Source organism: Scardinius erythrophthalmus, assembly GCF_964197995.2.
Source record: "Scardinius erythrophthalmus genome assembly, chromosome: 2".
NCBI classification, from domain to species: Eukaryota; Metazoa; Chordata; class Actinopteri; order Cypriniformes; family Leuciscidae; genus Scardinius; species Scardinius erythrophthalmus.
In genome coordinates this window covers 1,061,584-1,079,890 of record NC_138222.1, presented here as the reverse complement: position 1 = coordinate 1,079,890, position 18,307 = coordinate 1,061,584, and the positions used below count along the sequence as shown (strand labels likewise).

Sequence of the window (18,307 nt, the reverse complement as noted above, 5' to 3'; positions counted from 1 at the left end):
AGGATGGACAGTGGGACTTTACCCTTAGGTGGCGTCGCCCCAGCAGCAGGTCGATGGCGCAGTCCCATGGCGGATGAGGTGGTAGACAGGTCGCCAACCGTTTGCTGAATACATCCTGGAACGCCCGGTACTCTGGAGGGATTTTAGTTTTACTCTCAGTCTCTGGGCTTTCAACGGTGGTGGAGTTCAACTGGAGACTGGATGAAGATTTTGAGAGATGTCGACAGGTCCGGCGTGTAGACGGTTTGATCACAGAGGACAGACAGTTCTGAAAGCAGGAATCCCTCCATTGTAGAATCTCTCCAGAGTTCCAATTGATAGTGGGTTCATGCTGGGTCATCCAGGGGCGACCAAGAACGAGATCTCCTCATGCAGGCATCCGACATGTAGCGTGACTGTGGGGGAGAAGTGGCGGACACGATCACGGCCCAGCGGCTTGCCGAGGATGGTGTATGGCTAATTCTTGTGAGCAGCGTTTCCTCTGGAGGTTGAGTCTTTGGAGAAGTTGATGAGAGATGAAGTTCCCTGCAGACCCGGAGTCGATGAGCGATTGCGCTGAAACGAGAAGTTTTGGGGTTAGAATTTAGACAGGCGTGCGAGTGAGAGGTGCAACTTTGGGCAGAAACTGGATGGCACTCACCGCTGGGCGTGGTGGTCGTTCTGGGCAGTTGGTGATGATATGACCTTCTCCCCCACAATACAGACACAAGTGCAGTGTTAGTCTTCTTTGACGCTCAGCATTGGACAGTGTCTACCTGCATCTGGTGCTGGAAGGATAACAGATGGAGAGATGAGAGGAGGATGCGAAGCGGGTTGATCCAATGAGTGGGCTGAAAGACATTGAGAGATACGTACAGCTTTCTGAATGAAACTCTCCAAACCGACGGTGTCGTCAGAAATGACCATCTGTTGGCGTACTTCCAGGTTCAGACCCTGGAGAAAGGCTGTCAACAGGGCCGTCTTATTCCAGCCATTAGATGCTGCCAACGTGCGGAACTTCAGAGCATAAGCATTTATAGAAGGATTACCTTGGCGGGGGTTGAACAGCTGATCATGGACGTGTGGAACAACGGGAACCAGACGATGGTGAGAGGATGGTGACTTGTAGAATGATGATGGTGACTTAGCTGGCGATGACTGAAGTGGGTTCTCTGTGCAGGAGACGAGTGAACACGAAGACAGGCGATATGGATGACGGACGGAAGATGGACAGGAGACTGGAGACAGGACAAGACGATCTCAGGTGAGTAGATTGTGTACACTGCAACGAGACCAGACGAGGAGTGAAAGGTGAGCGGGGCATATAAAGGGTGTGTTGATGAGGGAGTGCAGGTGCAGCGAGTCAGGTGATTTTGAAGGAGTGGGTGACTGGGTGATGATTGGGGCTGTGACGGCGTGGCTGACTCTATGACAGTAACGCAGTGTGACAACATGCCCCGTCTGCACAACTGAGGTTTAAACCCGGCGAGTGTCTTCTGCTAGTTAGCGAAGCATTAAATAACCATATAAACTGTTAAATAACAGATATAAGATTCAAATAATATCAGATTTCTCTCATTTTCTTTCTTTTTTTTTTACTTTTGCTATAGGTAAATAAATGTTCGGTGGTATCTTTCAAAGATTTCTGAATTTTGGCCGATTTTTTTATCTATATAGTGTAGATATGGCAACTAGTAAATACACTAAGGAGTTTCGTCATGCTAGCATGTGTGGAAGGATTTATAACAAGTGTGTTACAACGAGCCCAGCATTAGTTTACCCATACGTCATGTTTGCTCACCCCTTTATTGTATTAAATCCATGATTATCAATCAATGCATTGAGTCGTAAAGTCCCCATGGATTTAAGACTTTATGAATATGTTAGCCATACTGTTCTCTACATGCTATGTGCTTCAAAATTACAAAATTTGCATTTAGAAGATATAAGCCTTCAAAATGTACAGTCTCTCACTTCCACCAATATGGATCAAGGATTTTGATGACATCACTCTGCACTTCTGCTTCTCATCAGATTCTCTGTCCAATCAAAACAATTGAAATATGTAAGTCTTTTAATCTTTTCCTTTGATATGTGATTCTATTCTGATTAGTTCAATACCCCTGTCTTGTACCTTTTTTTCTTCTTTTTTTCCCCCTCATTTATTTGTTCTGCATTGTGACTGTTTCCTTCTATGTTTATAATGTTCTCAATAAAATAAAATAATAAAAAAAGATGTCCAATCAAATGCTCTCTAGAATCTGAAGCTCCGCCCCCTACATTATACATAAATTAAATCGGTCACTTCTTCACACATTTACTATTTTCTAGATTGGGGCGAATGAAGTCGCAGCTCCAGAGACACGACACACAGGGCGGATCATATGATCCAGTTGCTGCAGACCAGAAAACATATCAGACCCATTTACATTCTGCACTGAATGATATTTTAAAGAAATATGGAGGAGATATTGAGGAGAAACGGTCAGATATTAGGAGGAAACTGCAGCTTCAATGAGCTCAACAGCTCTGAGATGTGATATAAACCAAATGCTATTGGCTGTTTTAAAAAAGGGGAGGAGCTGATCGATATGCTCCGCCCTGTCTTCTTGTTTCAGTGCAAATTACATCATCACGTTGAATAACGCTGTGTGTTTCAAGGTACTTCAGTGGGACTTTAAAGTCAATATGATATACCTTTTTATTATTTCAACATGTTCTTTGAGGTTCACTTATAATGACAGTAAACTTTTTGGTAGATTAGTTTCTTTAATGTTTTATAGATCTGCGTCATGTTTGCTCACCCCTATTTTCTATTAAATTCATGATTATCAATCAATGCATTATGTGTATTAGTTAAATGTGTTGTCACATAAGTAATATCAAGGCATATGAAGTATATACTATATATTCCACTGTAAATGTTAAAGATCCTGCAACACACTTGCATCCAACCTGGACACTCCTATTTCTGTGCCCACGCAGAGAGGAGATTATTGTGATAGAATCCTTTCTTCAACCCCAAAGGCAGAAAAAATAATTAAATTCATAAATTGGTAGTAATAAATGAATCCAATATAGGTCTAGTTAGTTAATCAATAGCAGATGCAGTAAACTAACTAATGTACAGCCTATTTGTAATGAATGTTTGTGGTGTTATTTCCAGTCTGACCGCGCGGTGGCGCCCGAGAGCGCGAGAGCTGTAACCGTACCGCAGTGAGTGAGATGAGCTAATGATGAAATATTACCTCTCTTACTCCTGTAAAATTAAATAATCTGTTGCTTTTACTGAAATTTTACATACACAAATGTAAATCTTTCAAAATTCCTCCACGATTATTGGTTTTTAAAGAGGATGATTTTCTAATATATTTGGAGACACCGAGAGGGATGAAAAGTCCCAAAGCAATGTATTTGTACTCTTTATTGGAAGACGTTAAAAAAAAAATCCTCCTCCCTTACTTTTCTTTCTTTCTTTCTTTCTTTCTTTCTTTCTTTCTTTCTTTCTTTCTTTCTTTCTTTCTTTCTTTCTTTCTTTCTTTCTTTCTTTCTTTCTTTCTTTCTTTCTTTCTGTTATTGTTCAACAAGTTACAAGTTAAAAAAATCCTTTACAGTACATACATTGGTGCTCTACATGTAGGAAGTTTTTTTTCTGTTCACAGTATTTTGGATTTGATGTCCTGGATTATTTGACAACATTTGTAGTGATTGGATAAAAACTCCTAATTAAACAGAACCAGCTTTTTAGCTAAATAATTGTTATTTTGTAACGCTCGAAACGAGAACAAAACTCAAAACATGCATGTCACTTTACAAACCAATTGCAAATGATTTATGAGTGTGTAATCTATTAAAAATAATTAGGCTACAACTATACAACAAATTAAACATTAAATATACTGTAGAGTGTCTCTTGCCTTTATTGCCTTCTAACTATTCAGATGGTTTGGATTGTACTGACTACAGACTTTTCTAATTTGAATTGTTTAATTTACTCGCTGGAAAACATGTAAATTGTGTTTTTTCCTGGACTGTTTGGGTATCTTTGTGTACAATGGACCTCCTTAAACATCCTAATCCATGTGAGAATCTTCGGCAACACTTTATAATAATGAATAATCATGTATTGATACCTGAATTAATACTTCAACACTAATGACTAGTGATAATAAAAAATGAATAAAGAGCTAATCATAACTATGACCGCAGTCATACAGATTCATAAGTCAGCCTTAAAGTGATAGTTCACCCTTTCACCAAGAATCTTTCATTAATTACTAGCCTTCATGTCGTTCCAAACTCGTAAGACTTTTGTTCAGTTTCGGAACACAAATGAAGATTTTTTGCATTCACGCTTTACTCCACTGCATCCCACGCTTTACACCACTGCGTCCCACGCTTTACACCACTGCATCCCACGCTTTACACCACTGCATCCCATGCTTTACTACACTGCATCCCACGCTTTACTCCACTGCATCCCACGCTTTACACCACTGCATCCCATGCTTTACACCACTGCATCCCACGCTTTACACCACTGCATCCCACGCTTTACACCACTGCATCCCACGCTTTACACCACTGCATCCCACGCTTTACTACACTGCATCCCACGCTTTACACCACTGCATCCCACGCTTTACACCACTGCATCCCACGCTTTACACCACTGCATCCCACGCTTTACACCACTGCGTCCCACGCTTTACACCACTGCATCCCACGCTTTACACCACTGCATCCCATGCTTTACACCACTGCATCCCACGCTTTACACCACTGCATCCCACGCTTTACACCACTGCATCCCACGCTTTACACCACTGCATCCCACGCTTTACACCACTGCGTCCCACGCTTTACACCACTGCATCCCACGCTTTACACCACTGCATCCCACGCTTTACACCACTGCGTCCCACGCTTTACACCACTGCATCCCACGCTTTACACCACTGCATCCCACGCTTTACACCACTGCGTCCCACGCTTTACACCACTGCATCCCACGCTTTACACCACTGCATCCCACGCTTTACACCACTGCATCCCACGCTTTACACCACTGCGTCCCACGCTTTACACCACTGCATCCCACGCTTTACACCACTGCATCCCATGCTTTACACCACTGCGTCCCACGCTTTACACCACTGCATCCCACGCTTTACACCACTGCATCCCACGCTTTACACCACTGCGTCCCACGCTTTACACCACTGCATCCCACGCTTTACACCACTGCATCCCACGCTTTACACCACTGCGTCCCACGCTTTACACCACTGCATCCCACGCTTTACACCACTGCATCCCACGCTTTACACCACTGCGTCCCACGCTTTACACCACTGCATCCCACGCTTTACACCACTGCATCCCACGCTTTACACCACTTCATCCCACGCTTTACACCACTGCGTCCCACGCTTTACACCACTGCATCCCACGTTTTACACCACTGCATCCCACGCTTTACACCACTGCATCCCACGCTTTACACCACTGCATCCCACGCTTTACACCACTGCATCCCACGCTTTACTACACTGCATCCCACGCTTTACACCACTGCGTCCCACGCTTTACACCACTGCATCCCACGCTTTACTACACTGCATCCCACGCTTTACACCACTGCATCCCACGCTGTACACCCCTGCATCCCACGCTTTACACCACTGCATCCCACGCTTTACACCACTGCGTCCCACGCTTTACACCACAGCGTCCCACGCTTTACTCCACTGCACCCCACGCTTTACACCACTGCATCCCACGCTTTACACCACTGCGTCCCACGCTTTACACCACTGCATCCCACGCTTTACACCACTGCGTCCCACGCTTTACACCACTGCATCCCACGCTTTACACCACTGCATCTGGCGCTTTAAACCACTGCATCCCACGCTTTACTCCACTGCACCCCACGCTTTACTCCACTGCACCCCACGCTTTACACCACTGCATCCCAAGCTTTACACCACTGCATCCCACGCTTTACACCACTGCATCCCACGCTTTACTACACTGCATCCCACGCTTTACACCACTGCGTCCCACGCTTTACACCACTGCATCCCATGCTTTACTACACTGCATCCCACGCTTTACACCACTGCATCCCACGCTTTATACCACTGCGTCCCACGCTTTACACCACTGCATCCCACGCTTTACACCACTGCGTCCCACGCTTTACACCACTGTGTCCCACGCTTTACTCCACTGTATCCCACGCTTTACACCACTGCATCCCACGCTTTACTCCACTGCATCCCACGCTTTACTACACTGCGTCCCACGCTTTACTACAGTGCATCCCACGCTTTACACCACTGCATCCCACTCTTTACACCACTGCATCCCACGCTTTACTACACTGCATCCCATGCTTTACACCACTGCATCCCACGCTTTACTACACTGCATCCCATGCTTTACACCACTGCATCCCACACTTTACTACACTGCATCCCATGCTTTACAGATCCCACGCTTTACACAACTGCATCCCACGCTTTACACCACTGCATCCCACGCTTTACACCACTGCGTCCCACGCTTTACACCACTGCACCCCACGCTTTACTACACTGCATCCCACGCTTTACACCACTGCGTCCCACGCTTTACACCACTGCATCCCACGCTTTACTACACTGCATCCCACGCTTTACACCACTGCATCCCACGCTTTACACCACTGCATCCCACGCTTTACACCACTGCGTCCCACGCTTTACACCACTGCGTCCCACGCTTTACACCACAGCGTCACACGCTTTACTCCACTTCACCCCACGCTTTACACCACTGCATCCCACGCTTTACACCACTGCGTCCCACGCTTTACACCACTGCATCCCACGCTTTACACCACTGCGTCCCACGCTTTACACCACTGCATCCCACGCTTTACACCACTGCATCCCACGCTTTACTCCACTGCACCCCACGCTTTACTCCACTGCACCCCACGCTTTACACCACTGCATCCCAAGCTTTACACCACTGCATCCCACGCTTTACACCACTGCATCCCACGCTTTACTACACTGCATCCCACGCTTTACACCACTGCGTCCCACGCTTTACACCACTGCATCCCATGCGTTACTACACTGCATCCCACGCTTTACACCACTGCATCCCACGCTTTATACCACTGCGTCCCACGCTTTACACCACTGCATCCCACGCTTTACACCACTGCGTCCCACGCTTTACACCACTGTGTCCCACGCTTTACTCCACTGCATCCCACGCTTTACACCACTGCATCCCACGCTTTTCTCCACTGCATCCCACGCTTTACTACACTGCGTCCCACGCTTTACTACACTGCATCCCACGCTTTACACCACTGCATCCCACTCTTTACACCACTGCATCCCACGCTTTACTACACTGCATCCCATGCTTTACACCACTGCATCCCACGCTTTACTACACTGCATCCCATGCTTTACACCACTGCATCCCACACTTTACTACACTGCATCCCATGCTTTACACCACTGCATCCCACGCTTTACTACACTGCATCCCATGCTTTACACCACTGCATCCCACACTTTACTACACTGCATCCCATGCTTTACACCACTGCATCCCACGCTTTACACCACTGCGTCCCACGCTTTACACCACTGCATCCCACGCTTTACACCACTGCATCCCACGCTTTACACCACTGTGTCCCACGCTTTACACCACTGCATCCCACGCTTTACACCACTGCATCCCACGCTTTACACCACTGCATCCCACACTTTACACCACTGCGTCCCACGCTTTACACCACTGCATCCCACGCTTTACACCACTGTGTCCCACGCTTTACACCACTGCATCCCACGCTTTACACCACTGCATCCCACGCTTTACACTACTGCGTCCCACGCTTTACACCCCTGCGTCCCACGCTTTACTACACTGCATCCCATGCTTTACTACACTGCATCCCACGCTTTACACCACTGCATCCCATGCTTTACTACACTGCATCCCATGCTTTACTACACTGCATCCCACGCTTTACACCACTGCATCCCACGCTTTACCCCACTGCATCCCACGCTTTACTACACTGCATCCCATGCTTTACTACACTGCATCCCACGCTTTACACCACTGCATCCCATGCTTTACACCACTGCATCCCACACTTTACTACACTGCATCCCATGCTTTACACCACTGCATCCCACACTTTACACCACTGTGTCCCACGCTTTACTACACTGCATCCCACGCTTTACACCACTGCATCCCATGCTTTACTACACTGCATCCCATGCTTTACTACACTGCGTCCCACGCTTTACACCACTGCATCCCATGCTTTACACCACTGCGTCCCACGCTTTACTACACTGCATCCCATGCTTTACTACACTGCATCCCACGCTTTACACCACTGCATCCCATGCTTTACACCACTGCATCCCACACTTTACTCCACTGCATCCCATGCTTTACACCACTGCGTCCCACGCTTTACTACACTGCAGCCCACGCTTTACACCACTGCATCCCATGCTTTACACCACTGCATCCCACGCTTTACTACACTGCATCCCATGCTTTACTACACTGCATCCCACGCTTTACACCACTGCATCCCATGCTTTACACCACTGCGTCCCACGCTTTACTACACTGCATCCCATGCTTTACTACACTGCATCCCACGCTTTACACCACTGCATCCCATGCTTTACACCACTGCATCCCACGCTTTACACCACTGCATCCCATGCTTTACACCACTGCGTCCCACGCTTTACTACACTGCATCCCATGCTTTACTACACTGCATCCCACGCTTTACACCACTGCATCCCACGCTTTACACCACTGCATCCCATGCTTTACACCACTGCATCCCACGCTTTACACCACTGCATCCCAGGCTTTACACCACTGCATCCCATGCTTTACTACACTGCATCCCACGCTTTACACCACTGCATCCCACGCTTTACACCACTGCACCCCACGCTTTACACCACTGCATCCCATGCTTTACACCACTGCATCCCACAATTTACTACACTGCATCCCACGCTTTACACCACTGCGTCCCACGCTTTACACCACTGCGTCCCACGCTTTACTACACTGCATCCCACGCTTTACTACACTGCATCCCACGCTTTACCCCACTGTGTCCTGTAACAATCTGTATTTTAAAAAGTACTATATAAATAAAGGTGACTTGACTTGACTTCTGTTATTAGTCTCTTTGTTGTTGTTTCATTGGTTGCCCTTGATCTGCAGGTGTTTTGTTTCCATGTTTCGTTTCTTTATATTAATGTTTTAGTCAGTGTTTTCAGTCATTGTCTTTACCTGACCATTTGTGTTTGCTTTTTTTTCATTAATAAATACTGTTTGCAATTTGATCCAGGGGCGTAGCCAGAATTTTATTTTTGGGGGGGCCCAACTTAAAATGAGGGGGCAACTAATATACAGTATATATATACAGTATAGCCTATATATATAGCCTAGGCTATAGCAGCCTACGACATAGCTCGGCGATTATTATCTTTTACATGAAGTAGGCCTACAAGGGCGATTATAAAAAGTGTCAATGATGTCATCTTACTCCGCAAATAAGAGTTTGGTTCCAAAACGCGATAAACGTTAAATATGTAGGCTATATATTTTTTTTTAGTTCCCCCAAAAATCTGTATTGTAGGCTATCTGGTCGGTGTTGAAATGTCCATTTTTAATTTTACATAAAATGCTATCCGCGCAGTCAGCGCACCATTCCACGCTTTCTAAACCGCAACGGCGGCGCTTTGAACAAACCCGGCATCCCAGTTTTCCTTCTACTTTGTGATCCACAAAAAAATAAAAAATAAATAATAATAATCATTTTGACGGCATTGGTGACCCTGTGGTGGGGAAGAAACGTAAGCCATTGAAATCTAATCATTTAGGCTACTTGAGGAGATTAAGAAGATGACTGAGGGAGGAGGAAAAATCTCGACTGTTGCTTTTTCTCACACGACAGCATCAAACTTCTGTCACGCTGACACTTTAACCCCAGGGGATCTTTTGAAAAACTTTCAATTGTTTTACTCAAAGTCAACAAAAACCGAGCAGGACCAAGCCATTTTACAGCTGATCGCCGTAAAAAAAAGTTCAGGAGGTATTTCTTAGCGATGGTGATTTTAATGTCGGCTATTTTTAGTCCAGTGCCTGTAAGTTATATAAGATTAGTATTGACCAAGTTCAGAGGCTGTCATATGTGGATCAACTTACTTTGTTGTGTATTTCAACAGTTAAAATATGAAAAATAACTTTTATATTGATTCAATGGATTAATTGCATTTTGGGGAAAAAGTGTCATGAATTTATTGCATTTTGGGGGGAAACTAATCCTTTTTTATAATAAATATTTGAAAATCAAAATATGGATTTGAAATTGTTATTTTATTATAACCTAAATATGCTATGTGAAAGTTTGAAACAAAAAATAGTGGTTTTAATCTTTCCACTCTCTTGGTAAAGAAAACACATTATTACTCAAAATTAATCATAATGAATTTATCGCGTTTTGAAACCAAACTCTTCATATACAACAGATATAGGCTATACAGGAAATGTGGTCATTCACTGGTTGTGAAGGCGGTTCATCAATTGCAAACAAGTCATTGCGCATTGTGCCGATCTGAGTCGAAGTCTCACCGCTATTCCTGTGCATCCTGTGATGAAATATACGTTTCTGTCTCCTAGCCGCTTCACTCGCTGTCGTCTTGTAGTAAGCTGAAGCAAACTCAGATGTAGATAGCTTTTCTCCTTCTCGCTCATCTTTCCGTGCGTAATATTGTACTTTGCACAACGCTGCCATTCACCGCATGAACTCTCACGCGAAGATGACAGCGTAGGTAATGCACAACAAGTCAAATCAAGTTTGAAAACAGCCGCATTTTACCGCGCAGTATTTTGACCGGTCAATCTATCAGTTAGACTAACACATCAATAATTTCTTATTTTTATTATTTTATTTTAAACCATCAGAAATCTGAGGGGGCCGGACATATAAATGAGGGGGCCTAGGCCCACCCAGGCCCCCTCGTGGCTACGCCACTGATTTGATCTAAGCCTAGTCTCTTCTTGCCATTACAAAACTGACACAGGAAACTGAAATTAGAAATACAACATAGTCCAAACAAACTGGAAACATTTAACAAATAGGGTTTCCTTTGCAGTTTCAGTTCTTGAGTGGTAATAATAATAATCCTTAAGAAAACAACATGGTTCGTTTCAGTGTTTGAGCCCTAATTATGAAGCTCTATTGATCAGAAGGACAAAATCTAAACTAGAGAGGAGGAACTGTTAGTGTATCTATCATCTCATAGCTTTTTAAATTTCACACGTAAATACACGAAATCTAGTTTGTTTTTTAAGGTATATAATGTTATAATAATATTTATATTTGCAGCAGGGTGAGGCCAAAGACCTTCTGTTTCTGAACAAGTGTTTCAGCAGATTCTAAAATTAGTCCCCCTTCGAAGAAATCCATGTAAACTGAAGACGCCACCAAATATAGGAGGATCTTGTTACACACACACTCTCTCTCTCTCTCTCTCTCTCTCTCTCTCTCTCTCTCTCTCTCTCTCTCTCTCTCTCTCTCTCTCTCTCTCTCACACACACACACACACACACACACACACACACACACACTCACACATACAGTAAGCATGCAGCCAAGTACAGAACAAATACACACAATAGTACACTTGAAGACATCCTGACATTTTTAACTTATACACAGACTTGTGGCACGTTTCGTCCACCTTTTGTCCTCTTGAGATGTAAATGCTGCTTTATTCGCAGATGTTTTATGCGATATTCCAGGTTTAAACAACTTTCGCACGTTTGCATGAAAACACAGCTATTGTAGTTTGTCAACTCACCTTTATTTATATAGTGCTTTTTACAATACAGAGTGTTTCAAAGCATCTTTACAGAGATAACAGGAAAATAATGAAACAAAGTTTGTTTCTAGAAGAAGATAGCATCACAGGCCAGCTTAAATAATAATAATAATAATTATATATATATATATATATATATATATATATATATATATATATATATATATATATATATCCGCTCTGGAGGAAACGCTGATGTCATTGTCCAGTTCAGTTCAGTTCTCATATAATGGTGTCAATGCAGGCAGATCAATAATATTTACATTTACATTTAGCAGACACTTTTATCCAAAGCGACTTAGATTGCATTTCAAGGTACACATTTTTACATTCTTATCAGTTCTTTAATTTAATATTGTTGAATATTAAATTAAATGTCCCCAACTAAGGAGCCAAAAGCAATAGGCGACAGTGGCAGGAACCAAAACTCCATCAGTGACAGAATGGAGGAAAAGCCCTTGTGAGAAACCAGACTCAGTCTCAGTTCTCCTCTGGCCAATGAACGAACAGTGTGTGATTATGATTCAGGCAGCATTACAGGTCAGAGGTCAGATTGGATCAGAACATTTAGGATATTATCCAGTTCCATCTGGTTGAAGATCGCTCTGGCCTGGAGTGTGTGTTAATGTAGTGTGTGTTCATGTAGACACACAATAGTGAGTGCAGAGTCAGCACTATCTTCCCAGTGCGGTGGTGGAATATGCCAGTGCATCGGCACAATACACCCCCCCCCCCTCCAGTTCGGGGACCAGAGGCCGATAACAACTCTTTTTTTTTCTTTTTCTTTTCTTTTTTTCCCTCGCATCCCTTCCTCAGCATGGGCTCGGGGAGCAGGATTAAGTTTGCTGTGTGTGAGGTGCTTCAGTTCTCCAGCTTCTGTGTTCCTCTCTTCATCATCATGCAGCGTTTCGCCCTGATCGTGGCTCGAGTGAAGAGACAATCGCCCAACTACTCCACTGCGTACTGGCTGATCGTGGCTTCGTCTGTGGCCTACGTGACATCAGTGGCCATGTTGATCTGGCTGCCCATGAAGTATATGGTGTTCATGAAGAAGAGGGCGCTGGTTGCTCGGAAGAAGTGGTGAGAGAAAATATGAGTGACTTTTCTTATGGGTTTCATGCAACATACAAATAGCTTCACAGAGAAACATGAAAAATATCAAAAAGTATGGATATGTTTTCATGGTAAAATCACATTTTACAGATTTGGTACAATAATATTATATTATTTGAAGTACCGTGGAGAACCATGTAAATACCATATGAATATGATAATGCCATTGGTACTGAATGATTACCTTATATGTATTATGTTAAAGTCCCCCTGTGGAAAAAATCCAGTGTTTAATGTTGTCTATGTGGTGTTTTTAATATGCTTTAAGACAAACCATGTGTAAATTCATAAGTCGACAGCATTGCTGAGTATTTCCTCCTTAAAACTGCAGTGAACCAAAGACAGTCTCAAAAACACGCTTTGAAATCGCTGGTGTTTCTGACGTCACAAACTACCTTGTAACCAATCAGATCAACGTGTGATCGTCAACCAGTGGATCTCTGAGCTGAGTGAGTGAGTGGAGGCGGGGCTCATTTGCATATTCATAGAACCGCGCATACTAAATGAGGCAAGGGTGTCGAGTTACATTCAAGATATTTTAAGCCATGAAGAAATTTTTGAGGATGAGGAGGAGGAGGGAGGGTCGAGCTAGCCTCCGTTTTGTTTGACAGTACTTTGAACGTCAACAAGAAGTGACCCAACATCGCTTAGAGCATCTTTAAGGGATAAAATCATTGACTACAGGGGGACTTTAACACAATGCCAATGTGCAGCAATAGGGGTGTAATGCATTGCATTATGTCACTCATAACTGTTCTTTGATCAAATCTCAATGTGATACCAGTGTTTCTGCTTTCAGGAGACCTGTTGCGTTGGCCTATGTGGTTCTCTCAACACTGCCATGTTTCGCCTTCCTTATAGCTAGCTCTGAGGTAAAATCATGTTTGACTATTCACAGAAAATGTTGTTATCCTTCATGGTCTTGAGATTCTATGCATGATGTCTTCAGATTTTCTCAAATGTTTATTTCACTATTGGAGAATCAAACAGATGCCTTTTGCATAAATAGGGATACTTTAAATTCACCAGTTGTGTGCTCAAAAGAAGTGACTGAAAAGGTTTTACATGCAATTCTGACCTTCTCTATTCAGATTATCCAAGGCATGTGTTTGACAAAACAAACAAACCTGGTGTGCAGAGAGAAGAACACAACTGGACAGCAAACATCTCTATGTTTTACTGTCTTTCTCTCTCCCCTTTAAGGTACAGATTAGAAATGATCTGAGGATGGACACGTTTGCTGAACTGCCAGTGTCTTTGGTCCTTCTCTCCCTGATCTGCATCGATATAGTGGAAAGAATCCGATATTGCAGACTGACTGGTCGAGGTGAGTGAGAGTGTGATCTCTGGTCTATACCGTAAAATCAGTCCAGATACACAATGCTCTCGTATGGCCTCAGAAGTCTTGGAATGATGTCTTTATGATGCCTTGCTTGAGTTTTTACTAAATGTGCTTCACTATCTCTTGCCATTTTATGGAGCAGAGCTTCAATTGTGTAAAAATCAGAGTACTCATTAGGGGTGGGAATTTTCCAATGCATGTCTATACTGAGATATTTGAAACGGTTTAAAAGCCCCGCCTCCTCTCACTCACACAGCATCACTCGTCTCATCCGGTCCAGATGAAGGCTGTCAGTGCAGATTAAAATGCTAGCAAGATGAAACGTTTGCAAGTAAAATTGGGTTTTTCTTATGGCTTTGATGGTTAATAATTGATCAAAAAAATTGTTGGTCAACTATCCCTTTAAAGTCCCCCTGTAGTCAATAATTTGATCACTTAAAACTCATCTCTGAGCACCAAAATTACATTAAACGTTTTTTCCTTGAAAACATACCCTTATGTCTTAAAATATCTTGAATGTAACTCGACACCCTTGCCTCATTTAGTATGCGCAGTTCTATGAATATGCAAATGAGCCCCGCCTCCACTCACTCACTCAGCTCAGAGATCCACTGGTTGACGATCACACGTTGATCTGATTGGTTACAAGGTAGTTTGTGACGTCAGAAACACCAGCGATTTCAAAGCGTGTTTTTGAGACTGTCTTTGGTTCACTGCAGTTTTAAGGAGGAAATACTCAGCAATGCTGTCGACTTATGAGTTTACACATGGTTTGTCTTAAAGCAGATTAAAAACACCACATAGACACATAAACAACATTAAAAGCTGGATTTTCACCACAGGGAGACTTTAGTGAATTGCTCTGAAAATACTGATTGTGTCCAGCAGGGGGGACTATTGAAGTAAGAGTACAAGAGAAGAAGAGCAGCTGGAATAAAGTGTGAGAAGTAAAGCCTCCAGGTTTCTGCTGATTTGAAATCACAATATAACAGGAAATCAGCATCTCTTTGATGTTAATATGAGCTCAGGAAATTCTAATCCACACAGGAAAAGATTCTAAAGGCAAAATAAAACAAAACTAAGAATGAGACGGGAAAGGTGTAAATGCACAACAGCGCAACAAATATTGATATTAAAAAGTAGAGAAATAGTAATTTGTTTAGAAGAACACTGTGCAAAAACTGTTTAACAATATTTACATGCAGTATAAAAAATAAATAAAAAATTATTCTCATGATTAAACCAAACTCTTTGAATTTAACTCTGTACTCAAGGGTATATAATTGGTGGGGATGTATAATTTTTTTTCTTGGTTATACTTAGATATTATATTGAAAGATTTGTACTTTACTCAGTTGCAACTAAAACTGAATACTTGAACTTTTTTAATTACATATACACACATAAAAAGTTTACCTTCACACACAATCACATTATTACCGCATGGCACAAGCTGATTGGCCCCTGCTGATCCTGCAGCCAATGGGATCGCTTGCTCAATATTCAAATCGCCTGGTTCAGTGTTCCGCTATTAGAGTTCCTCTGAAATGTAACCACTTAAAGGGTTAGTTCAACCAAAAATGAAAATTCATAAGGCCCTCATGTCATTCCAAACCCGTAAGACTTTTGTTCATCTTCTAGACACAAATGAAGACCTTTTTGATGAAACATAAGAGATTGTGGTCAAATCATTGTGGTGTTCATGAAGATATGAAAAATAGGCATAAATCTAGCTTACACATTTACCCAAATTATCATACGCCTGTTTAACCGAAGCTAATCTGTGTGTGTTTCTCCATCCCCAATGTCAGGATGTCTCCTCGGCTGTGAACCGCTCCTGGCGTAGTCTGGATAATCCGCCGTTATAATAGCAATCCGCCATGGAACAAGCGCGCCTGCTCTTAAAGGGAATGTGAGATGATGTTCTGATTGGTTTATTTCACGTTACGCCCAAACCACACCTATGAGTAATGAAGCGACTTCAGACCAACACATTTTAGATTTGCGTCGGGGCGCAAGAGTCATTTATCCCGCCGGTATAATAGCAACAGCACCCGAGACCCGCCCACAAAGTTACTTGCGTTTCGCGCTTGATACTTGCGTTTCAGATCGTTAAAATAGGGCCCATCAAGTCCAAATTTTCTAAAGAGACTCAATCGCTTGATATGCTGGATAGATTTATTTTAGGCTTTTACTCGCATATAAACATTGATCAGCAAACATAAACAGAAGCTCAACCGAACATGCGTGATGCGCGAGAACAAACCTCTTGTGAACCTCATTGGTTCTTTGCCGAAGGTCAAAATTGCTGCTTAACACGAGAATGAACCTCGTTAGTTTTCGCACGTCAAGCAAACATGCTTGAGCTTCCGTTTACCACAACCCATCTCTGAGTTGATGAATTTGTATGTGAATAAAAGCCTAAATTAAATTTTTTCATCATATAAAGCAATCGTGTCTCTTCAGAAAATGTGGACTAAACCGCTCAATTAATATATATTGTAACATATTAAAATATCTTTATGAACTTTTTTTAAAGAGTCAAATTGTCAGTTGCATAGACTGTCAATGGAGGGACAGAAATATCTCCGATTTCATCAAAAAGATCTTCATTTGTTTTCCGAAGATGAACGAAAGCTTTACGTGTTTGGAACGACATGAGGTTGAGTAATTAATGACAGAATTTTCATTTAAACCTTGAATATCTGTACTTTCCATTTTATAATGTGAAATAATTTTTATAAAGTTTCTTTATATTTCACCAACTGGGCTCCTTATTTTGTGTGTTTCTGTGTGAATACAGCTAACGAACTGGCTCGAGATGCTGACATTCCCACATTGCAGACACACATTGGAAGAGTTACTCCGGTGGCCACTCGTATGACGGGTCCTGTTCCTCCGGCGACGGCTGGCAGTGCTGCCGCAGATCAGAGTGCCAGGGCAGCGAATGGGACTGGTACCAATGCTCAAGGCACACCGGGCAACGGGACAGCCCAGGGTCCCGCAGGCAGTGCAACAGCTCCAGGACTGCCAAACAATGGAGCAGCTCCAGGATTGCCAAACAATGGAGCAGTTCCAGGCCATCTTGGCAACACAACCATTCCAGGATTGTCTGGGAATGGTGCAATGCCGAGAGCACCGGGACACAACGGACAGCAGCATGGCATTGCCGGAACTTGTCCAAATTCTGGTGTACCCTTCCAAACCATTCCCTGTCCATATTCCGGACCTCTAGGCTTCCTACTGGCTAGCGACAGTCGTGCCGAAGTCTTTGCTGACAGTTTCTTGTTCTGGTTGGACACGGTGGAGATGGTTCGGGTAGCAGGCCACACTGCTGTGTATTTCTCAGGCTGGGCGTTTCCAGTTTACTTTTTCTGCTTCCTCTCTACAATGCGATTGGTCCTAACACCTCACAGTCCCCTACTCTCGCCCCTGGGCATAGTCTTTCAGGACCTCCCCTTCCTAGTCTTGAGGTTGGCATTGATTGGCCTTTTTGGTTTTGTAACGCCAGTATTGTATGTGATCAAGAATATACTGGTCTGTCTGGCCTACATTTACTTCAACTTCATGACAAAACTCAGGATCTTCAACACTGAGAGGATGTTTTAATGGAAAATAACCAATCAGAATAGTAATGTTTGTTAGCACGGCCCATCTGGGCTGGATATAACATTGGCTCAGCAAATATGAGTTTGGGGCGAGGCATTATTTTTGCAGTTCATTATAGTGGTGCAGAAATAAAAACGAACTATATATGAATGTTAAAAGCTACACAGGTTTCCATTTACATATCTTAAAGGGATGGTTCAGAGTAAAATCAATCTAGGGTCCTTTGCACCATGACCTCGAGCCAAATACCCCCCAGAAGCCTTTTTCCCTTGGTTGAACATTATTAAAGTTAGAGCTTATTTAGAGA

At 43.3% G+C, this 18,307-nt stretch overlaps 1 protein-coding gene across 1 annotated transcript; it reads left to right on the top strand.

Moving 5' to 3' along the window:
• Positions 1-12,753: 12,753 nt before the first annotated feature.
• LOC308679887 (transmembrane protein 236) lies at positions 12,754-18,000 on the top strand (the record flags this gene model as incomplete). Its single annotated transcript, XM_081347723.1, has 4 exons — positions 12,754-13,016; positions 13,849-13,921; positions 14,253-14,376; positions 17,195-18,000. The coding sequence occupies 4 exons, from the start codon at positions 12,754-12,756 to the stop codon at positions 17,998-18,000; spliced, it is 1,266 nt and encodes a 421-aa protein (XP_081203849.1).
• Between the last annotated feature and the right edge of the window lie 307 nt (positions 18,001-18,307).